Source organism: Malurus melanocephalus, unplaced genomic scaffold, assembly GCF_030028575.1.
Source record: "Malurus melanocephalus ecotype Western Australia unplaced genomic scaffold, MMel_1.1 scaffold_50, whole genome shotgun sequence".
Taxonomy (NCBI): domain Eukaryota; kingdom Metazoa; phylum Chordata; class Aves; order Passeriformes; family Maluridae; genus Malurus; species Malurus melanocephalus.
In genome coordinates this window covers 1,175,847-1,200,486 of record NW_026623282.1, presented here as the reverse complement: position 1 = coordinate 1,200,486, position 24,640 = coordinate 1,175,847, and the positions used below count along the sequence as shown (strand labels likewise).

General features: G+C 39.3%; 1 protein-coding gene across 2 annotated transcripts in view; it reads left to right on the top strand.

Annotated features, from left to right (window-relative positions):
• The window catches only part of AFAP1 (actin filament associated protein 1), a 109,389-nt gene that overhangs the window by 42,556 nt on the left and 42,193 nt on the right, over positions 1-24,640 (top strand). For both annotated transcript variants that reach the window (XM_057365257.1, XM_057365259.1), the window contains 3 exons: positions 6,897-7,025; positions 12,109-12,206; positions 24,123-24,231. In XM_057365257.1, the coding sequence (XP_057221240.1) occupies positions 6,899-7,025; positions 12,109-12,206; positions 24,123-24,231 (334 nt within the window). In that variant the 5' untranslated portion in view covers positions 6,897-6,898. Of the gene's footprint in view, positions 1-6,896; positions 7,026-12,108; positions 12,207-24,122; positions 24,232-24,640 lie in introns of those variants that run through there.

Genomic DNA, 24,640 nt, shown 5'->3' with positions numbered 1-24,640 from the left:
CCTTTTTTTTTTCTTCTTTATTTTTCACTTTTTTTTTCTATGAGTCTGTGAACTTGCTTAAAAGCTGACATTCTTCTCCAAAGTCTGTGGCATTGCTTAAACACTGGTCTGTGCTTTAAAAAATAAACTCTTTATCCATTCACCCTATGCTAATGGACTACACTCCAGCAYTGCTGTCACTCATTGCATGGCTGTAGGATTTTTGGCATGGCTTTAGGATTTTMTGATGGAGTTAGGATTTTTGGCAGCTTGTTTCTTGTCCCAGCATTCCTTAATGCCTTCCTACCTCTTCATTTGTCACCCAGGAATTGTAACAGTAGCATTTGGAGCTCTGATTGCTTTTTTTGAAAGCTGGTTTTGTAAAAGCCAGCTCCTTGAAAACTGAAGCAGAGGGGAGAAGGAAAGAGAGGAATACATGTGGATTGGGGCTGAAGGGATACCTTGGCATTCATTGAGGTTGATCATAAATATGCATGAGACAGGAGGAGTTTTTAGTACATGTGTTTTGCCTCTCTTGCCCCAAGCTGTCTGGAAAGAGGGTTTGTGACAGGCTGGGGAGCTCCAAATTTTAAACAAAAGATGTTTGTTGTCAGTTTTTAGAGAGGTGTAATTGTTTTTATGCTGAAACACTCTGATGGAAATCTTTGTAKATGTTTTACTTGCTTCACACTGGTTCTTCATCTATAGGGCTTCATTTTTCATACACTACCATTCTTTTCACCAATGTCATGTATCCCCAAGCTGATCATYTTCACTTTCTGGAGCAAGATTTAACATATTTTTCAGGAGAATCCATCACACCTTGTACATTATGGTTCTCAGGACAGTAGAGAGGCGCCAGTGCAACTGAGAGAAAACTCCAAGTGAAAAGTCTTGCCTTCTCACAGGGTGTTCCTCAAGCAGCAACCCTTTTTCATTTCTTGGGGGAGACTATTTCAGTACAATTTCCAAATACGTCCATTAGTTTCTGGTACCATATTGATTTTTTTTTTTTCCAAGTGCGAAATATGCAATCACTGCCTGCTTTCAGATTTTGTGCGCTTCTATGTGAAATTCTTTTCCTGGATAATGATCAAATAGTCATGAAAGGAACTTTTTTATTAATTGCTGGTTCAGGATATTTGTAATTACGTTACAGGATTGAGTGGAAGTGAGTCAAAGTGATTTTGTGGTTTGTGTTTTTCTTCATTAAGGTTTTTGTCTCCTCATGGCTCTACATTCATTGTAGCRTCCTTGATATTTATTGCTTTATAAAATACAGCCATTGCTTCCTCAGCAGTAATCTGTTACAAGCTTTTTAATGAAATATTGAAATTACARCATCCAAAACTTAGGATGTTGACACTATTTCAAGAGAAATGGSTATAAACCTGGAGTTCACATTCTGCTTTTTATTTTTAATGAGATCATAGGTCTGATTTCGAAAGTGTTGTTTGTGTCCCAAAWACCAAAGAGAAAGATTGGGAGAGTCTGTAAGTTTCAAGAAGTTTTTATGTATAGGTTGAAGATTGACCTCAACATTACCCATAAATCGAATCAAATTTGTTTGGGGAAGKCAAGTGGGATCAACCCCCCATGAAATTAGAGCTCAAAATGACAAYAGATTTTTTGCTTTCCTGGGAGATGTACTTTAGATAAACACACATCTTTCCCCAGAGGGGTCACGAGAAGAAAGTCTCCAGTCTGTATTGCAGTGAAAGTCAGATTAGGTGATTTTGTGTAGTAGGTCTCTGTTCTAGCCTTCAACATCTGCAAATGACAAACTAAACAGAGGACAGAAAATGTAAGCACAGAGAAATTTGATTCAGCAGTGTTCAAGGAGCTGATCAAAAGGATCTTGTAAAAAAATTGAAGCTCAATTTAAACTCATATTTCTATGATAGATTTGTACACTTACATATTTTCATACATGCATTTATAATAATGTGCAAGCATGGATGTGTGGGAGGTTTGTGCTGTATGGACAAGACAATAATGAATAAACATGCTTCCTGTCCTCCTTCCTGGATTTACATTTCTTTTTCTTTAAAAGTTCATCAGTGTATGTTACTCAGCTGAAAAACACTTTCAGGTCATTTGTGCTATGGCAAGGTTAAGAAATACTGTAATTGCTATGACTGACCAAAATATAATCTGAACATTTTTCTAATGAGCTCATTCTTGTCATTTTTTTCTGGTTTAAGCAACCTTGAAATCATGTGTGTGATACATTACCACTCCTATGATTTTTTTCTAATCAACTGGAAGTGAAAACTATATTCTTTTAAAAAATGGTTATAGGCTAGTACCCATAAACATAGATTTGGAATAATTGCATCATCATACTTTCTCAGTCCCAGTTGGTTTTCATTCTGGTTTGGAGCAAAATCTGCAGTGTGATGTAATTGCTCTCTGATAATTTTTACCTTGGTGTATTCTTTTGCTGGCTTGTGYATATAGTTTTTATGTGCTGCTATTTGAAAAACTTTAAAACTCTTGAGAGCTGGTCTTGGAAACCCTTCTGGATTTATCATTGTTTTTTYACTTGTGCATGGCAATTACAGCAGCTCATTAGGGGCCTCTAATTCCTATTGAGCATAGAATGGACTTCTCATCATTTAATATGGAATGTGATTTTGCTCCTCAGTCGAGCTAAAATCAGCTTACTGTTGTGATTACCATCCCTGGGCTCCACCCTGCCTTTCACCACCTGCCACTTACGAGTAATTCCTTTGGCAATGAGAATATGGCCACAACTGTCAAATAAATTGGCCCCTTTTTGAGAGCCTTCTTCTGATTATTATTCTTTCTTTGTGGTGATGTCAGATTTCCAAGGGTAATCTCTCACTGGAGGAGTATGTTTTTCTTTGGGACTTGCATCACCCTCTCCTTTTGAGGCTCCATTTAAGAAATAATKATTGCTTACTGAAAATATGTAGATTTTCTGTTACTCGGTTCCATTACTTGTTTTGTGAGCACATCAGCACATTTCTAGGAAGGAGAAAATAAGATTCTTCAATCCAAAAAATCAGCCAAGGATTAACAACAGTGAAACTTGTTTTTTTCCCCAAAATATACAAGATTATTTGTTGCCATCTTGGAAAAAAAGMGTTTTCAATACTTTATTTCAATACACTCCATGGCAGCATTTCTGCTCTTTGCTTAAGCAGCAAAAGTACTAACAGAGGAAAGGATTCTTTTAAGATATGTGGAATGAGTGTTTATTGCTAGCTGGGAACATTGTTTCCTTCTTTATATTTGGTTGTTTGACATCAATGCATATAAATAGTAAAATTCAGATCTTCTTTCCTCCACATTTTGCTACTTATGATGCTATTAACTCCCACAAAAGAGAACACATCCCTAATTTATCCTCAAAGAAACAATGTCTAAATGTTCATGTCTAGCATTTTTGAACAGCTGCTAACAATTTTATTCTGTTGTTGCACTACAATTGTGAATTAGCATTTATGGCTGCCTGCTTGAAGTCAGGGTCATACACCTGTGAGCCCACAAAGGCAGGAGGAGCAAGTCTTGCCATGCTTTGTATTCCTCGTGATGCTCTGCTCGACCTGTGATCCTCAGAGCTGGACACCAGGCCAGGGGTGCCTGCAGTGAATGGGAATGTGCTGCTAAGGCAGTGGTTTTGGCATGTTTAAAGTATTGCCTCACTGGTATCAGTTCATCTTTCCATCCCCTTATCTGTCCTGACCAAAGCTTTGTTTTGTAAATCCTCTGCTGGGGCAGTTCAATTGCTTCCAGTACCTTACTGGGCTGGTCAGTGTAGGTCAGTGGGAAGGGGTCACCAGGCACTGCAGTGCACATTTCCCCACACATTTATGGTACAATCAGGAGAGATTTGGGCTGATGCCAGCTTCCAGAAGTCTCTCTAGCAGCGGTTTCCTATCTCCTCTCCTCTCRCTTCCCTGTCTCCTTGCCTTGCAACTCCCTCTTGCTCTGTTTTCATTTCGCATTTTGCAATCCATCTGTTTATATTAGATTATAAACTCCTGAGAACAAGGATCTGATAATTTTTAATAACTGAAGACAGCTCTGTGCACTTTGCATATCAAAGGTATCTGATGCTTTCATCCTTTTTTCCCTTCCTAGAAGTGAAGGTTYTCAGCAAAGCGATGAGGTGACTGTGGCATACAGAATTCTTTGGTGAGGAGGAGAAGGGAGAGCTCCYTTTCAGCCTTTTTACAATCCCTTGCATTAAAGAGATCAGGAAACATGGAATTGCAAAGAAATTTTAGTGCAATAATATATGCAATTACTCTCAGTAATTTTTATGGCTGCAGAGCTGCATGAAAAATATACATTTCTTGTCCTGTATACTGATTAGGTTTCACARTGATTGCCTACATTCTATGGTAATGAAAGCCTTTGAAAGACATATATTACAACAAATAACTATTAAAATATTCATGTATTCTGTAATTAAAATGAACAATATTAATGCATTTCATATTCAAAGCATACTTAAAAGCAAGAAACCACAACACACAGAATAGAATATACATCTTATCTCTAAACTGTATAATTTGAGAAAAAAATAAAGGCTGATTATTTGAGGAGTATTATTTTTTTGGTCATAGGGCCTCTCTTTATTTCTCCTTGAGTCTTGTGATCACTTACCACTTTGAAATCTGAACCTATACCTTTGTGCTTCAGAAAGCTGTATGCTGTATATATGTTGCTGTTTCATACYGTGAACAGCTCTGGAAGAAATAGGGTTGTTGTGAAATACTTTGGGTTTCTGACAGACTTCTGGAGAGCTTAGACAGCTATAGAAATGTGATGGCAAAAAAAAAATACCATTGCAGTAACGGGATGTTTTKCATGAGCTACATTGTGAAGTGACGCAGTTTTCCTGGCATTTTAAATATCCTCTTTCTGCCAATATATTGTGAAAATCTTTGAGAAACATAGTTCCTGAAATGTGGACAGTTTACATAATGGCAGTGCTACTGCTCAGTTGAATAGAAGAACATAGTCACCAGGAAAAACTTGGGCAGGTTGGAATTRTTTACAAATGTACAAATTAATAGTGTTATTGAGAAAATTAAATGTTAATGGTCTGAAGCACAAATCTTTCTGAGGAGTTTCTAAGGGAGCTAGGTTTGGTAAGACTGGAGAAAATTGGATTTAGGGTGGACATTGTCTACAACTTCTGAAAGGAGGGTGTAGGGAGGCRGGTGTCAGTGTTTTCCCCAAGTAACAAGTGACAGGATGACTGAAATGGCCKCAAGTTGCACATRGGGATGTTTAGATTGGATATTATCAAAAATTGCTTCCCTGAAGGRCAGTCAAACATTGGAATAGGCTGCCCAGGAAAGTGGTGAGGTCACTGTCCTTGAYAAASACGTGGRTGTGGCACTTAGGGACATGGTTTAGTGGCACACTTGACAGTGCTGTGGTTGGGTTTGAGGATCTTAAAAGTCTTTTACAATCTAAATGAATTTCTGAAAGTATTTCCCCAAGTGTACTTCTTCAGGGATTTCTTTGTTAAGATGTTTTCATGTCCTGGTATTACTGWCTGACACATCTTCTGTGCTCACTAGCAGTTTGTTGGGTTTGCCAGAGCAGTCAGAGAGTACTTACAGGTACAATCTCCAAATGCATGGGAAAATCTGCATTTCTGGGGGGCAAGAATAGACCAACAGCCCCTTTCAGGAGTGCATCTGACACCTCCACGCTTCCCTGCACTGTGCTGTTGTCAAAGGTAGCATAAAGCAAATACATCTCAAAYGGGGGTAATTTAAACATCCAGGCACATTCTCAGAAATGGAAGAAAGGATTCCAGGTTTCTTTGGGTAAACAATTGCATCAGAAATGTTTTAGGAGCAGGCAAGAGCTGGTATGGGAGTAAGCAGCAAAGAATGGACTGCTTAGAGGTCTGAAGAGGCTTARCAGCAGTTGCCCAGTTAGGCCTTGAAAAGACTGAAAACAAACGTGAAAAAAATTTAAGTGGAGGCATTTTGGAATGAGGATATGAAACTATAAATAGTGCATACAGTTGAGCAAAGGAAGCAGAGAATCTCAGGATTATGAGACAACTGAAGCTCGAAAATGTGGTTCAACACCATGGGTTTCTCATCAACATGCTGAAGAGATATCMTATGATCAGGCTGTAACAATGTGTTTGTGTGGACCTGAGCTACTGTGGTTATTAGGACAATGCAAGACTTTGGGGGTAGTTTGAAAGGAAAAAGTAGATCTGTGCTTATAAAGCTCATTGATAAAAAAATTGAGAAGCCCTGGAAATAGAGAGAAGGAATGTTTTTTCTACAGTGAGTTGGAAAGCTTTGAGATCTGGAATAATAGAATAGGATGAAATGTGAAATGCATCGCTTGGAATCTGGGGAGTGATAAGAAAATATGTGAGATGTTGAGAGCTTGTGTTTGGAGATTAAAAAAAAAGAAAAATCACTGTTAAAAAAAAGAATAGCTGCTCTTTTCTTACCACAGCAAAGAGAAGAAAAAAGRTCAAGGAAAGAGAAAGATCCATTAACATATCAATGATGTCTRAAAGCTTTACCAAAGCTTAAATTTGTTCTGCAGTTAGAAATTTTGCAGTTGTGTTAGTGGGAGGGGAATCAGAGTGGCACTGGCAGAAAAGSCAGGGGCCACCATTCCTGCACATCACTTGCCTAGTGCTGGCTTCATCATGTGGCATGTGAAAAGAGACATCTTTCAGTTTGGACATTATAAACATTATAAATGCCAGCAGTGCTCACTAATGGATTAATCTATTGGTCCTACTAATGTTTAATAATGCTAAAGTCTCTTTCCATCAGGGAGGACCATACATTTTTAAGAAATACTAGAAAATAACTTTGAATGTGGTTAAATAACTCTTTTTTTTTCCAATGGGACTTTTCAGACTTTTTCATTTCTATTTTTTTGTCTTTCAGCCATGGAAGAGTTAATAGTTGAGCTGCGCCTGTTTCTTGAACTTCTGGACCATGAATATCTAACTTCCACTGTCAGGGAGAAGAAGGCAGTAATAACTAACATTCTCCTGAGGATACAGTCATCAAAAGGTCAGTGCCGGGGTGTGTTTTCTCGCTTGCAGAATGCACAGAACAAGTCTGTGCTCAGTGAAATAACTTTAAGAGCTGAAGACAAGCCCTAAATTGAAGCAAGACAGAAAGACAGGGTGAAGCCAAGGTGGAACTTGCCTGAATGCTTTCCTTTGTGTCCTGCAGTAAAATATAGCAAAAGGCACACTCAGAAGTRTCTTGGGTGCACCTGAATGAATCCAGCCACAGAATTATGTCCTAGATAGAATGTTTTCACTTTTGCTGATAGAGTGGTTACTTCATGTTATTTGTGCCAGTAATGCTGTTTGTGACTTTTGATGTCAGGGAGTGCTGGCCAAGCACCAATTCATCTGTGTCAGATGACCCAAATCCAGCAAAATGTTTGATACTGAGGTGGAGTCTGGTACATAGCTGATCCAGGAGTGCCAGAGATAGGAAATGGCTGTCAGGATGTTTGGCTTGAATTTTGCAGTTAGACTCACTTTCTCGTTTTTTTCCTGTCTAAAATCATTTTTATTGCACAATTGCTTCTGTCTCCATCAAGATTATGGAACTGAGTGCAAGATAAGTGGTTYGCTGTGTACAGGAACCTTTCCACAGAAGAACTTTCCTCACTGTTTTTTGTAACAGTGCCCTTACATTTTTTRCTGCACCTTTCTGTATGAAGTGACATCTGGGCTATAGGACCTCTATCTTCACTACATTTGACAGAAATGCTGCCAGTGTAAACCGCCAGTTTAGATTTTTGAAAAATACCAGAGTTTCTTGAAGAAAAATACTACATTTTGAGCAGCTGTATTTCTCATTATTTGTTTCTTCTCTGGTGCTAGAAAAATATGGTCTTGTTTGATGTAGTGTTTCTTCCATGTAGTAAAGAAATAATTTTTGCCACGGGACTCATGTCCAGGAAGATCAACTTTAAAGTAATGATTGTCCTCTTTTCCATTTCAACATTCTTAGAGACCCACCTCTCTTTCTACTTCACTACTGAGAGATGGAGGCAGATACCAGTTTCTCATATTGTGGAAGGAGTCTTCATGCTCGAAAAGCTCATCAAAATACACCAAACTCCCCAAAACCAAAATCTGTAGGTGTGAACCTGCAATTTGATATGTTTAGAAACAGCTGTATTTTACTGGCGTTCAAAATAACCTCAACAATGCTGAGCTGACACTGCATGTCCTTCTTGGCAATCTTTACAACTAGATTTCTTAAGAAAAACATTTGACTTTTTCAAGAAGTCAGGTGTTGTTCTGTTACCAGCTTAGACAACACAGGGAAGGGTTGTCGTGTTCTTTTTTTTGGGGGATTGTGGATGGTGTTTCAGGACAAAACCCCCTCCACCTCCCTGTGCTGAGTATGTTACTGGACTCTAGAACTCTGTTCATTTTGGTAAATTGTGGAGTGACCCTTRCATTGGTTTGGCTTGAGCTGACTTGTCTCCTCCATCAGTTTTTAGACATGTTGTGAGAGTTAGCTTGGGCAAAGATCTGCTCCCTATAGGCTCCCCCTTTCACCATGAGTGTGAGAGGTTTTAAGTGTGTGAATATCAATTTCTCTGTGCCAGGGCACCTTCACAGATTTGTTCAGTTTATGTCTCTACATAGGAGATAAAAAGACCCAAGGACCAGAGCTTTCCAYTATTCAGCACCTACCATTCAGGTTTTAAAGCCTTTTGCAGGCTCTGTAACAAGATCCATTATATCCAATTATGGGATCCACCCATCATCAGGATCCCTATGAGATCCATGTATGAAGTGGTTGAGCTTCTCTCAGTTGTTACTGCAACATTCTGCTCAGCTCCAGTGCCTTCATTCAATGAGATAAAATGTAGATATTTCAAAGAAAAGTTGTAAAAGCGATTAAAGGATCCAAAAATGTGCCTTCAAATTATGCAAAATGAGGTGTCATAATTAATCTTCATGTAGAAAAGGAATGAGTGATAACAGGCTCTTAGACTTGCACAACAGTCAGTGCAATGGCTGAATGTTTGTTTCAAAGTGGAAATAAAGCACATGTTTTGAGCATTGAAGCTATGAACTAATGGAACAACTTAGCAAGTTCTGCATGCCATTGCTGGCATCTTATCAAGATGGAATATTTTGCTAAAAGATATGCTCTAGTTCAAACTGGAATTAATGAAACCCCTTAGTTCGGTTAAGCAAGAGATCATAGGACTATGCTTTACWTGTCTATAAACTCTAGTTAATGGAATTAAATAGAATAGAATTTAAGCCAGCATGGCCTCTCAAAAAGCATCCAGTTTCTCTCCCTGGGCTACTCGTGGATTGCTGCTTACTTTCTGCTAGCACAAAAATTATTTGGGTTTTTTTTTTGTGGGTTTTTTTTTTTTTCCTGGTTTAGTCCTAACCAGTGTCACTTCCCTGGTCTGGTTCAACCTAAGGCCACACACATGCTTCTGCTGGCTCCAAGGAGAGGTTGGTGCAGGGACAGGAACAAGGCAGGGAGGGAGAGGCACTGCCTCCTTGGGAGCTGTGCCATCACACCCTGGCTTTGAGCGTGTGTGAAACTACCCAGGGAGTCATGTTCTTTACTGGAGCCGGCCCTGCTGCTTTTTTTATCAGTTATAACATTCAGTACTCCCATCCCTTTGAAACTATTCATCTCTTCATTAAAATTAAAAGCAATAAAAGAWGCATAAACCCACAGTACTCTGTGACTAAGATGAACTATCATTTGGAGTCTGTTTTTCAAAATGTTGTTTTACTCCACCCACACAACTCCACGAGAGCTCTTGGGTTGCTGGCACAAGTTTAAGAGGCTTGAGGACTACGCTGAGTTCAGGCTCTTCAGTTGCATTTGCAAATATCAACAGGGTGAATCCAACAGGATTTTTTGATTGCTGGAGAAAACCGTGTAAGATCAAGGGGAATGGTAATGAAGGATCTGGGGAACTGGGAACTGGCTGGCTTCTTTAGAACATCTGGAAATGAACAGTTATGTTTTTCTTTGTCAAGGTGTGGAAATTATTGTGATGGGCTGGTTGGGTTTTAGTAAAACACTTCAAATTGAGTGAGTTCTTACTTGGGTAATTCTTTCAAAATCTTTTGCCTTGTTTTGTTCCATCTCCCCCAAATGCACACTGTTTTCTTCATCTAGTATCTGTCAAGCAGAGAGAACTGGGCCAGGCAGATGTGTTCTTCAGGTTGTAGCTGCCTGGTCTCAACCTGCCCTGCATCCAAACCAGTGGTTACCCTGAATAGCTGGCAAAGCTATAAACCTCATTTTTCTTYCTGAGCCTTGGCATGCCCAGTGGATTGTAGGTCTGAAGAAAACACTTGGCATTTCCTTTCAAAATTCAGACTTCTAAAAAACAAAGACASAAAGAGTTTGTTTTGGATTAAGAACTGTTGCTGGATTTAGTAATTTAATATGAYTGTCAACACTGCCTACTTTCCTTAAAGGGACCTGATACCCTAATCTTGTAGTACTCCTTGTGCAGTGTCAGTTGGTAGAAAAAGTTAAATGTTAGAGCAGGTTCTTGCTTAAATACACATAGATGAAAACTGGGAAAAAACAGTTTTGCAGAATCAATGATATTCACTTGGAATAGCTTGGGTTTTTTTTTCAGTAAAAGTCCCTTCATATATGACTTCTGGATTTTATGGAAAGCATGGAAGACTTGGGTATGGATGGCAGTCATAATATGGACTCATCCTGTGTAAAGGGAAAAAAAGTGAAAGTTATACTGGAAGAAAAAGAAAAAAGSAATATTTCCCAAGACTAATCACTCTCTTGATTTGTAGGAAGAAAGAAGAATCTGTGGTCTTTAGAGACGGTTTAATTTATCAGTGTTGTTTTTCAACCCATGACTTCACAGCCAGTGGGACTGGGATATTATGACAAGAAACATTTCATCATTGATTACATTTTTGAGAATTAGATGATCTTGACCAAAAGGCATCCGTTTGACTATGTATATATATATTTTAAAAATAGGAACACTAGGAACACTAAACACTAGGAACTAAATCCAGTCTAGGGTTAAGCAGAGTACAATCCAGGGACTGAGTTTTTGCCAGAACATTGAGGAGATGCACACCAATCTTCTTTTGATATTTAGAAAAACAAAAAATATCCTGTTTCTATGGAGTGGATTGAACTGTGATTTAAATTATTGTGCCAAAACCACAGAATGAGTTGGTCATTCCTCTTTTCTCCTGTGAGGGAGGTGCAACATTCTACATTCAGTTACTTTTCCCCTTTCAAATTCACTTAGAAAACTACAGAATTAWTAAAATAAAAAATTAGTAAGAAGGAAATGGTGGGGAAATCTGCTCAGTGKGCAGTTGTGTTGATGGTGAATTGGTTGGGGCAGAGCTCCAGGCTGGGCTGTGACAGCATCCTGCATCCCCTGGGACTTGGGCAGACTCAGAGGTGTGGGGGTGGCAGCAGGGAGCCCAGGGAAAGTGGGCACTGTGGGCTTGGCCAAAGAGCTGTCACCATCACTTCCAGGAAAGCAGGCAGGCAGGGTCTCTTCCTGTACCCTCTAACCCATTCTTTTGCCATGAAAAATGGTTTGGGGCTCATTTCTGCATGATAGCTTTGCCCATCCCAAATGTGCCGTGGGCTCTGCTGTTGTTCATCTCCACTGACAAAAGGCAGCCGGTCACATACTGCTCACAGGTTATGTTTTATTCACTGTATGGTGCCACTGGGAYGTTTTCAAATGTGCTTTATTCCCCCAATAAATGGTTTTATCTGTACAGCAGATACCTGGCAGCCTGTTTGAATGTTTTTTTTAAGTCTTTGAGTTTGAGATGGATGGGCAGTTCAGAATGATTTCCTGTAATTTTTTTTTGGTGTCTGGTATTTGTTGATCTAAACAGCAYATATGTCATTATCATATAGAGTAAGTATGTGTTTGTTCTGCTTGATTAAATTCCTGAATTCCCAGCATTCTTCCAGTCTTGCCTCAGTAACTGCACTTGGGAGATGGGCTGTGATCAGAGCTGCATGCCAGATTTCGTTGTGTGACACTCAGACATGGGATCCACATGTGGAAAAAATGTCCCATTTGCATCCACCAAGGTATTAAGGGATGTTTGTTGGTTTTCCACAGGTTTAGAAATAAAAGAACATGTCCAGAAGCAAGAAGTTGCCAACAGCTTGCCGGCGCCTCCTCAAATGCCTCTGCCAGAAATACCTCAGCAGTGGCTGGTGAGTGTTATATTTAATTATATAAATATATACAAAAGAGAATGCATTTGTGGTAAGTCCTAACAGAAATAGAGAAAATAGCCTGCAGGTGCAGGAAATAATTATTGCTCACACCTCTGCTCTGTTCAGCCTGCAGAAGAGAGGTAAAAAAAAATCCGTGTGGTGAAATAAACCTGAGAATAGGTGACTTGCAAAGGCTGTGGAATGGCAATCCTCGGAGATTTTCAAAATTCAATTGACAAAAATCTTAGCAACGTAATTTCAAAGGTTGACCTGKCCTCTGTTGGAAGTTGGCGTGGCCAAGCCCACAGGTCCCAGACCATTTCTTAAACTTTTGTTGGTAACATTTTCTGGAGCAAGCCTCATGAGAAGACTCTTCTTGATAGCTGAAAAATGAAGGTGCAGAGTTTAAAATGAAGGAAGAATACTTCTTTTTTGAATGAAGTCTTTAGTCCCTTTCCTGCCTGATGTCTGGGTAGGAAATTCCCTTCAGATCAAGYAGATGGCACTTTTTCTTAGAGGTGTTCTTAGAGGTGATTGGGATCTGTAATTCAATCCTCCAGTTGGGAGCAGCTGTCTTGTTATAGAAAAAAAAAATTATAAAAAAAGTTTTAATGCTTCTCTCTAACTGACTTACAGTAGATATTATGAAGAAAACATTTTCAAGTTTTTTTTAGAGAAGCGTAAGCATATCTTTGTTTAAYCTGTTGAAAGTTGAACTGATACTGATGAAGCATCTGTCTCTATTCTTGTGAGGAAGGTTTTTTGCACAATGATAAGCACAATCCAGGGAGATGCACACTCATTGAATCAGGAGGCACAGATGCATTTTACAGGGTCAGAACTACTGGGTGGCTGATTTTCTGCCCCATTTTAGTGTGTCATTTTGTTATCACATTTATCCCTGGTGCTAAGAGATGTATAAGCCAGTAGCATCTTACAAATATAAGAACTAATTTATCAGATTGAACTGGCCTTTTGTAAAATGCTAGGTACTGCAGAAAAAAGTGAAAAAACACAACAAAAATGTGTTGTATGGAATACTTTAATCTGAGTTTCTTCCCAAGCAGTGCCAGCTTTAGGTTTGTGACTGTAAATTAATTATGYGTGTATTTAATAGATGCAAAAGTAGTCCTATTAATATGCAGTGAAACTTAGAGAATYCATTTCATGGTTAACAGTGCCAGAAATTATTATTTTTCTTTAATTGATAATGCACATAGCATAAATTACAAGGAAAACAGTTCAGGAGAGTCAGGAAAATTGTGCAAAGTGCACATGCCTTTGAAATGTAGACTTCAGRTACCACCTTCATAAACTGAAACCAACTGAGACACTCATTCTTCCATATTTGTGTAGGTTCAGTTTGGCTCTGAAAATTYAAGTTGTTTTTCTTAAGATGACCCATCTCCTTTCCCTTTCTCATGCACTAATGTGTAAATTCCCCTGAAGTTGGTACAGCTGCAACAAGGGAAATTGTGTGAAGTATGAATTAGGTCCAGGAGGTTAGCACTGGTTTTTGCAGTAGTTCATTTTGGATTTTTTAGTAACAAAAATATTTCTCTGAGATACTATGGGAATTACTGTGGAAGTTGACACAGTTAGAGCTGGCTGGTCTGGAGTGGGGTCTGCCCATGTTGAACCTGGCAAAGTGGAGTTTGAACATGGCCCAGCCTGTGATCTGCCCATAACACTGTGGATGCTTTCACCTCAGTGAATTCATCCAGTTTTTCCATAGTGTTAGGAGCTGATTTTTGCCAGTTTTTCTACATTTCTGTTAGTGCTGTCAGGCCGTGGTGGATTTCACCCCCCTTTATGGTGTCAGTGCCTCTATGAAATGAGCCAGGAGGTGTACCAAGCCTCTACCTGTCTTTAAATATCCAAATATAAGTTAAGAGTGGTGATATTTTAGGATGGTAGCACATTGTAATTTCTGAAAATGATTACAGACTGCTGTTGTCCTGCAAAAGACCAGGTGGAATCAGAAGGAAAAGACAAACCCATCAGCTTTTTGCCCTCTGAACACTAGGGCAAGCTGAAACCCCAGTACTGACTCTTTGAATTCTTCTCCTGAAGTCACACTGATATAATGGATTTGATCATKAGCAGTTTTTTTGAAACCTTTCTCTATTACATGTCTCTTTGTTAAACCCTTCCTAATTTTAGATATGTTCAGAGACTGTCATATTGTCTTTCTTTTCATACACTGGGCATTAATGACTGTGTCCAAGATCTAGATTTTCAGTCCACCCTGAATCAAAAAATTTGTCCCAAAAATTTGTAGCCAATGCCAATCTCTATAAAAGCTGTACCTAAGTGCATTTTCCAGTGACAAAAATGCTGAGCTACCTTTCCCAGTCACTTCTCATAGACCATGTTTTCATAGCTGAGTGGAAAAAATACCCCAGCCCACCAGAGGATGGGATATCCTGCTCCAGGTTGCCCTTCTTCCCATGGCAAGTTGGAAGGCATTCTCTATGGCACCTCTTTTTGACAGCTACTCAGGACAGAAAGTTTTTTCCACTTTTGCTAAAAAACATCCAGTGATGGTCTCAGCCTCCAATGAAAACACAATGTGCTGATGGAGCATAGGAATTTACTGGAAGTGGGAATCAATAACTTCAAATAAACTACACACTGTTTTAAAATCTCTGGGTTTAGGCCATCAGTTATTGAATGTGATGAAAATTAAAGGTTCATTTACACCACTGTTTCTCTTTATGTCACTCAAGGATTTCTGCATTCAAWAATGTTTAGTCTGAATTGGTGTTTAAGCTTCTACTTATGTAAAGATGTGTGGGTGGGAAGGAATTCAATACTCCTTAAAGTAGTGCCAGGAGCCAGAATTATGTGTGGGCAGGTGCTGTGTGAGGTTTCCTTTGTAAATCTGTAAATAGACCTGCATATTTGCTCGGGCCAAATCTTGTATCAGTTTTGTTATTCATCAGCCCATGAACAAAGGGTATAAAATTCATTTTATTAGGAGACATACTGTTAATAGTTTAAATGAAGTCTCCAGCTATTAAAACACATTAGAGCCTGGAGAGTTTTCCTGGACTGAGTGGGCTTTGGATCAGCGCTTAAAATTGAGAGACAAAGTTGAGCATTAGGTATACTTGAATTAAGAAAATCACTGAGCACTCAGTCTCTTAGTAATTCTCTTTTGTATACATTTCCTTGGCTACATCTGGTCTAACAGACTTTCTGTCAGGCATAGAAAGCCCAATCCTCTCTTGCTTGTGAAGGAAGCTGAAGGCTGTGGAGCTGAAGGAAGTGCTGAATCCCACTCCAGAGCTCAGACCCTACCTGCCTGGGTGCACTATGAGCTTGCTAGCAGGGATTCAGTGCTTTTCTAGCAGGGATTCAGTGCTTTTCTAGCAGGGGTGCAGTGTCTTTGTAGCAGGAATTCAGTGCCTTTCTAGCAGGAATTCAGTGCCTTTCTAGCAGGGATTCGGTGCCAGCAGCTCTGAAGCTTTGTTTGGGTCAGCAGCTGATCATTGTGTTTGAAATAGAGTTCTGTCTGTTCCCCCCTCTCGAATTTGCTTTCTGCGAGGGCTTGTCTTCAGTCTGCTTCATCCACCCCTGTGTCAGCAGSTACTTTTACAGCTTTCCCCTGCTCTTGACAGACAAGAAGCAGGGCTGGATGATGGGYTTGGAGGAATGACAGAGCCAAGGCTCTGTGCATGGTTCCAAGTTGGTTTAGCTGGTGGTTTAACRCCTGGGATCCCATCGTTGCACTATCACCAAGTTGCCTTGAAGTACATTTTCCACTGAGGCAGCAGGATAATATCCAGTGTGTCCCACTGCTCAGATGTGCCTGAGGATTACTGCCATAAATTATCCACAGCATGACAGTGACAGAATACTTGTAGCCTCCAAGCATTTGGTTGTCATGTTACATCTGACAGTTGGTGATTTCATTGCTCTGTGCTGTCCAACAAAATCAAACACAAACAGCACACTTAACTATTTTGCATGATTTTCACAGGAAAATCGAGTGTGTGTTTTGTTTTTCTTGGAATATTTACAATTTAATAATTATTTAACTGCAACAAATATTCAGCACGATTCCAGAACCCTGCAGATATGAATCAAAAGAATGGGTCATCTTCCTCCAGCCCACTCCTGCACAATGCACAGTCACTCTGTAGGAGTGCTTCATATAAATGGGTTTCCTATTGTGGAGAAATGATTTGACAGCTTCCWTTGATCTGGCTGCCTGTCAGGTAAACTCTTAGATATTTATTAGAAAATGCTGAAAGGAGACGGTGTCCTTGGAGAAGAAGAAGAGAAATCACGTGGAAATCAAGGATTCTTAAGGTGACATATCACCCAGTATATTAATCACTCTTTGCACAGCAACCAAAAAAGTGCCACTTTTATWGCTTTTTCTGAGGTGTGCATGAGAAAAGTTCCATAACAAAAGCAAGGGGTCCATGTGCCAGGTGAGTACTTGGGAATCTCTGTTTCRTCCACCTTTTTCTTCTAATACTGAAAAGCAGTTGTTATTCTCTTTTCCTCCTTAAAGATAATCTTAAAATGGTATTAATTTTCAAGTTATTTTCTTAAAGAAATTTTGAAAGCCACAAAAGTATAGTCAACAAATATTCATTGTTTCATTCAGAGCAGGCTATACCTTCAGCTCGAACAGGTCTGAACAAGTTGTTCCATAATGAAAGAACAAGTAAAGGGGCTTTTTTGATTTATCAGTGCAGTCACTCTTACTGCAGGCAATGWTAAAATATTAACCCTTTCAGAAACTTACCAAAATCTATTTACTACCAGTAGGTTTCTTTAACCCTATTTTAATTTGGAAGTGTTCCACCATCCCTGTGTTCATTGCCTGTCTTTGTCCTTGTGTTTAGTAGGTTCTTTGTGTTTAAGTAGGTTCTTTTCCCCTCACTGTGGTACCTATGCTTCAGATATCCATTGTAATCCCAATCATATTTCTCTCATTTTTCCTTTCATTCCACTGTGTGTAAGAAAGGCTCTATCAGTTTATTTTGAGCTATATTTTAATGCTAGTGAGCAATATTGGTATTTCTCCTGAGCACCTCCTATAAGGATCATGTACTTTGATCATGAGTGATCAAAACTCATGATCAAAGATTCCAGAACAGGAATCTTCTGGACATAGAATAATTTTGGTTGGAAAAGACCCTTAAGATCATAGTTTTTCTTAGCATGCTCACACTTCTGACCTCAGCTTTTTAATTTCTTGTTTCTATGCTGTACCTGTTCACAAAACACCCTCCCTATGTTGATAGTTAGAGACCAGATTTTTTGCTTTTCTGATCATGCTCATTAATGTKCTGTACACAAATATATGGGGAAGGAATTAGGCCAGAAAGTACCAAGTCTCCTCTTGCTTTAATTTGGTGCAGTGCTCAGGCCTTAAGACAATATTGTTTCAGTGGAAGTGGCTTTGCCTACGCTTTTGTCTCTGTACTGTCTTGTCCTCACTGCTGTGGCACTTACTTGGATGAGCTTATTAACTGCTGGAAGAGAAAGGTGATTTTGTTTTTGCTGAGGAATACAGACTCTTCTTTGAGCCCAGTCACAATAAACATCTCTGACTGAGAACTCCATGCTGCTTAAAATTCAGATTAATCTTTCTCATGCAATATGCATGAAAGTGTTCTCTAGCATTAATTAAAGCCCATTTCATTGCTTGGTACACAYAGACCCTTTGCTTGACGTGAGTCAAGTCTGTTGTTTTGTCTGAGTGATGCTTCAACTGGCTGTGTAATAATMTTTTATTATAAATTCTGAATGATACAGAAATACCTTGGTTTTATTTCTGGCTCAATCTCTTTTCACTTTTAATTATTTTGTTAGATCTTCTGTTCCTTCCAGTGAGTCTGGAGTTTATTTCCACTCTGCTCTTCCACAGTTTGGGTGTAACTCCTTCCAGCTACCTGTCTTTTCACTGGTGCTTTCCATGCTCCAGTCTTTCTGGTTTTATTTAATATCTCAAGTGTAATTATATACAGTAGCAAGAGCTGAGACAGTTTATATCTGGGCACAGACTGATGGTGCCATCAGAGATGCAAGAACCAGCTGGGTTCTCTACTTGGTCAATATACTGTGTTGTTCTGTTACTGTTTCCATTTGATCCTCTTCATTGCCATCTTCRCCTTCCTCTTTGTTGGGTAAAGGGGTTATTTGGGCATCTGAGCAGCTGTGTCTTGTGAAATCCTAACTCACCTCCTGCTGAGGTTCCTGTGTAAATGCTCTGCAGACAATCTTCAGATCAAACTGAGCTATGGGACGCCCTGATTCATTCTCCAATGCGAACAAGTCTGTTCAGATCTTTCCCATCATCAGGCTCTGAGGCTGTGATCTGTTTGTAGTCACTGTACATACTGAGCCCTTTTCCAGCGATTCCTTTAATTAGAATTCCCCCCGAGTCAGCAGACACGCTCTCAGGCTGTGTCAGATGTTCCTCCACTCCCTGGAGGACAGTGCCAAGTGTGTACCTTCTGCTCCTAACCCTAAACCTGCTCCAGTCCCTGCTCAGGATCACTCCCTAAGGAGAAGCTCCACTTGTGCTTATACCTCCCCTCCACCTGGTAATCACTTTCCCCTGCTTTCCCCTCTTSTGTTCAGCCCTGCAGGAGCTGGTGGGTGACCAGTTCTGCTGTTCATGGCATTCATATTGCTGGGGATGGCTGGGCCTCCTATCATGTCAAAGTCTGGTTATTTATTTCTCAGGAAATTCCTTTTGGATTTTTTTGTGGCAGTGGCATTGTAGAGGCTCTAATTGTGTGCTATAATTGCATGTACCCTCACAGATGGTCAGGTGGGTCTACACCCACAGCCCATCACATGGCCCTATTACCGTCCTTCTGGTGGGACTGACAGAGTTCCAAAAAGTTGAGTTTTGTGTCTGTCTGGCTGGTTTTGCTGTCTTTTGTGCTCAGAAGGTGGGAAGATAAGTTGTTAGACTTCCTTCACATTATTTGGCTCCAGGTTTTGTGGGCTCCAGCTGACAAGCTCAGAAATAATAACCTTAGAATATGAAGAAGGGGTCAAATGAAGAATATTTCTCAGCTTCTCCTTGTGTACTCTCAGGCTAATATTGCATAGCTCAATATGGTCTTAATATCCCAGAAAGTCAGCACTTTTATCCTGAATAAATCCAAGGTTCAGATCCTCAACTGCTGGCAATAAACAGTGATTTCTCTTTAGCACAATTTTGAATTTATTTAAGGGCTGTCATACTAAATGCATGGCAAGTACTGATGCCCAGTTTCCAACCCTTACAATGTTACAAAAAAAGCTGGGTTGAAATGTGTGCTCAGTAATTTAATGATATGTATTTCACACGGTTTGTTGGTTCGTCTTGCTTTCTGGCCATCCATTTTTTCACATGTAGAGTTAGGGATCATAAATGTGTGCACACTGTTCCCGCTCCAGGTCAAAGATGCAGTGGGGTTTTGCAGAGGTCAGGCCTAAGCTTTTTCCAGAGCAAATGACACGTGCCCGTGTCAAAGTTTCTTCTTGACAGCCCACATTTTCCTGCTGGCTCCTCAACAGCTTTCTTAGACATCCCCAGAGTGTGACCACTTTTCCATTCTCGTGTTGCTGCCTTCAGCATTGAGGGATCAGGTATCAGCTGGCTCCACAGTCCAGCTGGATCCCAACTGTGGTTGATCCAATAACCCACATGTGAGCRTGGCACTTGAGTTGCTGGCAGTCTTTGCCTGCACAGGTCACTGACAGGCTCTGCTAAACTCACTGCTTTGTGCTGGAAATCCCCACATCCTAAATCCTTCCCTAAAGGAAGGTGTTTCTTTTTATTTCCTACCGATCATAAGTCATCAGTGGGGTATGAAGTGATTTTATATCCTCAGGCCTCTATACATTGACATCTATTTTTCTTTGCTTTTCAGACTGCTTTCCATWTTGTCACCAAATAGCAGCTAGACTTCCTACAATAAAAGTTACTGTCAATCCTGCTCAGTACCCTTGGGCAGAAGGGGGGACATAAAGCAGTGTATCTCTTAGGATAAAGGAAGAAAGAGTTTATTTGTGATCTGTGGAATACAGGTGGACAGGTGGTGGGAAAGACCATAAAATGCCATTAAATTAATATGTCCATATAAATTTGTTTCAGACTCAGTAGAGTAATGAATTTTGCCATTTTGTTTCTTTCACYCAACAATCCATCCTGTAAGCTGGAATTTGGCATCCCGTGCACAATTCAGTCTCTGATGTCATCAGAGATCCCAGCTCTTTAGTGTAATGATCACTCATCTGTTTCTTGGTTTCATTTAAAGCATCTCACAGTTGCTTTCAAACCCAGGACCTGACAAACATCTTCACTGGTACTGTTTCATTATTACTGTTATTATTCTGGACAGCAACATATTACTCATCTTTGTTCCTTTTCCTCCAAGGAGATAAAAGTAATGGCAATTTATTTTCTCAGTTCTTATTCCTGTGACTGAGAGAGGTGGTTTATCTTGAGAGGCAGCATTCTCTAGGTTTCTTTTCTTCCCTGTTGCCTGTTGTTGAAAAAAAAAAATAAAAAAAAAATAAAAAAAGGAAAAGAGTCAGAAATTCATGCTAATAACTTCCTTGGACGTTACCAGGTCTTTTCTCCTGATACTACTCAAGCTACACATGGTCTAATGTTTTTTGAGATTTAATCCTTTTACAGAGTATGTAAATAGTTTTGTGGGTTTTATGGTCTTTTTATTTTTTCAGGTAAACTATTGAAGAGTTATTGAATAAAGACTTAGTTCATAATTCATAACTTCATCAAAATTCTTCCACTAAACATTGCCAAGAGGAAAGAATTAAACAATGTAACTAGTGATAGTAAAAACATTAGAGCACTATAAATATTAGTAACTAATACCAGAATGCATACACATACATTTTTAAATATCTTGGTGCTCAAACTCATATAATCCATAGCTCCCCAAAGAGGTGGTTGTTTATGGTACAGGTYTCAATGAGATATTTTTATTTTGTATTTAATCAATTGGGGTTGGTTTTTTTTGTTATTTTTTGCTATTAAAGCAACCTTGCTTTTATCAGAAAACATTTAATGTTGCAGGTTTCTGTTTCTCCCCTTTAAAAAAAATAYATTTTTTATAATTGTTTTCCACTTTGTTATGGCAAGCACTGCAAAATGCATTTBAGAGAGGAGGGCCCAGTTAATTCAGCAATGGATTCCATCTGTGTTGACGTTGGCTGCACAGCCCAGCCCGCCCCAGCTGYATGAAGTAACTGGTGCTCCAGCAGGGTCGAAATCAGACAAGYACCATTTGTGTTTCATTTCCTTTTTTCTTTCTTTCTGAATAACATTTTGTCTAAAAACAAGGAATTTTTTTCCCTCCTGATCTTTATTGGAACCTCTCATTTGTTCCCGGATAAAATACAGCTTTGAAACCTTGTTGCTGTGTCAAGKCAAAACTGGAATGAGTTGGGACAGGTATTTCCTGGGTGAATGAGGTTTAATAATGATAGGAATTTCATATATTGTATACACTTGATGGGAAAAATTGTTTAAGGCTAGACCAAGAAATTAATTTTTCAAATGAAAAGGGTGGTATGAGTTTATACTGCCCCAGGAACAAACTGTGACCCCAGCTCACAAGAACAAGGTTCTACCCACTTGCATGAAGGGAGAAAATCAACTCTGCAGGCAGTTCCCCCTCTTGTGTCTGGCACTTCAGGCCACACAGAGGTGATAATGTAGAGCAATTCATAATTGCTGTCAATTTTCCAAGAGTAACAAACAAATAACAATTTTTAATGTCCCTTTTGCCTGTTGTGCAGCAGCAGCTAACCTTGAAAGATTTWTTTTGTCATGGTGTGTAGGTTGTCAATTTGATTTTTTTCAGCAAAATTAGTGTCACTACACTAGAAGTCATATTTTTTCTTTATTATTCTTCTTTGAGAAATAATTTCTCCAGCAAACTGGTCTGTGAGGAAAACTTACTTGGTTCACATTGTAGGTAACAGTCATTGCCAACTGTAATTTGTAATTGATTGTGACATAAGAAGTTGGCTGTATCATTTCATATAGAAGTAATACTAGTTAAATTTCAATCTGMCCAAGAATCTCTGTGTTCAGTCATGAATCAGTTCATTGTTCATGAAGAAGTTTCTGATTTTATTTGGTGTGCCAAGGTAAGTCTGTGCTGGATGAGCTGAAGGGGAGGGTTTGTCAATAACTCCTTGCCTTCCTGCACATTGGGAATGCACAAGCACTTACCTGCAAGGTGGAATAACCTACTTGRTACAAATTTAACTGCAGAGCACTCTAAGGCTGGGGCTCATCTCAGTGATGTTGSTAAGAATTAGGTGTCTGGCGTAGGTGTGTGGTCAATAATGAGATTTGGAGATGTCTAGTTTTGAAATATTTAGAGATGAATCCAGCCCTGAAAGTGCCCACAGAAGTAATTTCCCTACAGTAAATGGCACACGTTAYTAAAGCTCAGGCTGCTCCCAGGTAACTTCAGCTCTGTAGCTAAAGAGGARCACAGTCCCTGTGGCCTCATCTGTGTGAAGTGGAAGAAAGCTCTGCTAGACTGGGTACAGTCCAKATGTGTCTTTATCTGACCATTTTCTCACTTCAAATCTCTGTTCATTCCCTTAGTTTAGACYGGATCTGTCCAGTGCAGGCAAACACTGTTGCCCTCTGTCACTGCATGAAAAAAAAAAAAGAGGTATTGAAAAAGCATTTCTGCAGAAATGAGTTTCTGCTTGAAAGTTAAATTTTTGTAATCATGCAATAAACCATTGGKGTTGAAAAAAAGCTCCAGTATTTTCTCTAATGCATAAATATGAAACTAAAAACCCATGGCAAATATGAAGGGATTCTGTAAAATACAGATTTTTTTCRTACTTGTTAAGGAAATAGAACAATAAAGTCATATGGAAGAAGTCACAGAGTACTGGATTTACCTTGTTACTATATCAACATTACCAGCAGTTGATCAGTTTTAAATTTGAAACAGGTTTATATTTAGAAAAGAAGCATTTTAGAATTTGACCTGATATTTGACATCTTTATTTTATCATGTAATAGTGTCTTGACGTTTCWAGATTTTCATTATTTGTAGCTTATTTCACTATGCAGAAATGACATTAGAAGCATTAATATGTATATTAAGAATTGATTTGCCATTGAAAAAAAAAACTCAGCATGAAAATATAGTTAAAATTTCTGACCTTAGTCTCTGACAGCCCAGACTATTTAACTTTTCTAAACTGTCCAACCAAACCACTGTKTGCTGCTGTAATGGTAATTATTTTTGACTGTGAAATACTAATACACAAGCCTTAACCCTCTAAAGTGGYCTATGCACAGAGATCTCTTTCCTACATAGACCTATTAGATTTCTAGTTCTTAAATGGAGARCTATATCTTTTCAGCATTTTTACCACTTAATTCTGTTGCAGAGAAAAATTCTTTTAATGTAGCTGTTATATTGATTTTTCCATTCTTAGCAATGACAAGTAGAATTCTGCAGTGTTTATTATCTCCAAAGGACTCAGTTGGAGGACATGCAAGAARGTTCTGTTTCCTTATCATGAGTAGATGTAAAAGGTCTGGACAATAATGATACATTTAAAAAGGTATCAGCATGTTGTGAAACATAATTAAGTCACTTTATTGCCTCAAGTCTCAACCTTGACTGATTATTGTTTAATTATAACAACATACGAGGAACTTGAGATTAGGCTTGCATCTTATCTAAAAGATGCTACCTTGCAGAACATCTAATTGAGCCTCCAGAGCCTTGCCTTTAGAGATAGTTAACATAAGAAATAGTCACAGGAGCAGGGTTTATGAAGTTGGTTTCATTGGCACTGATCACGAGCAGATGTTCTGTCCATGTTTAATTTAACACCTTGTTGGTCTGTCATCAGTTTTTCTTTTTTTTCTTCATTCAGCCGCCAGATAATGGACCTCCACCATTGCCAACATCTTCCCTTCCTGAGGGCTATTACGAAGAGGCAGTGCCCCTTAGTCCTGGGAAGGCTCCTGAGTACATCACTTCCAGTGAGTAAGATATTTCCAGAGCATTTCTGAGCAATGGGGAATTCCGGTGTCCTTTGACTTTTTTAGTATTTGAGAACTCCATCTCTCTTGGTGCTGTGGTGATGTGTTGTAAGCGTTGCTTTGACAATTTGGGGCCAATTCTGGTTATCCTGGCCGGGCATGCCTTGGTTTGTTTTGCAGAATGGTTTTGCTATGCACAAACCAGGCTCCTTTTAGAGAACTTGGAGCTCAAGTGAGGGGCAGGTAAACAAGTTGCAGCATCTGTTGGAGATAGAGCCAATATCCAAATCAGCCATTAATTTTTAGACTGCTTTGAACCACAAAAGATGGGGGCATTGRGCCAGGAGTCCAGAGTTAAATATTRTYCAGAGTAAACCCCTCTAAASWGATCATACTGTGWRTGTARAGG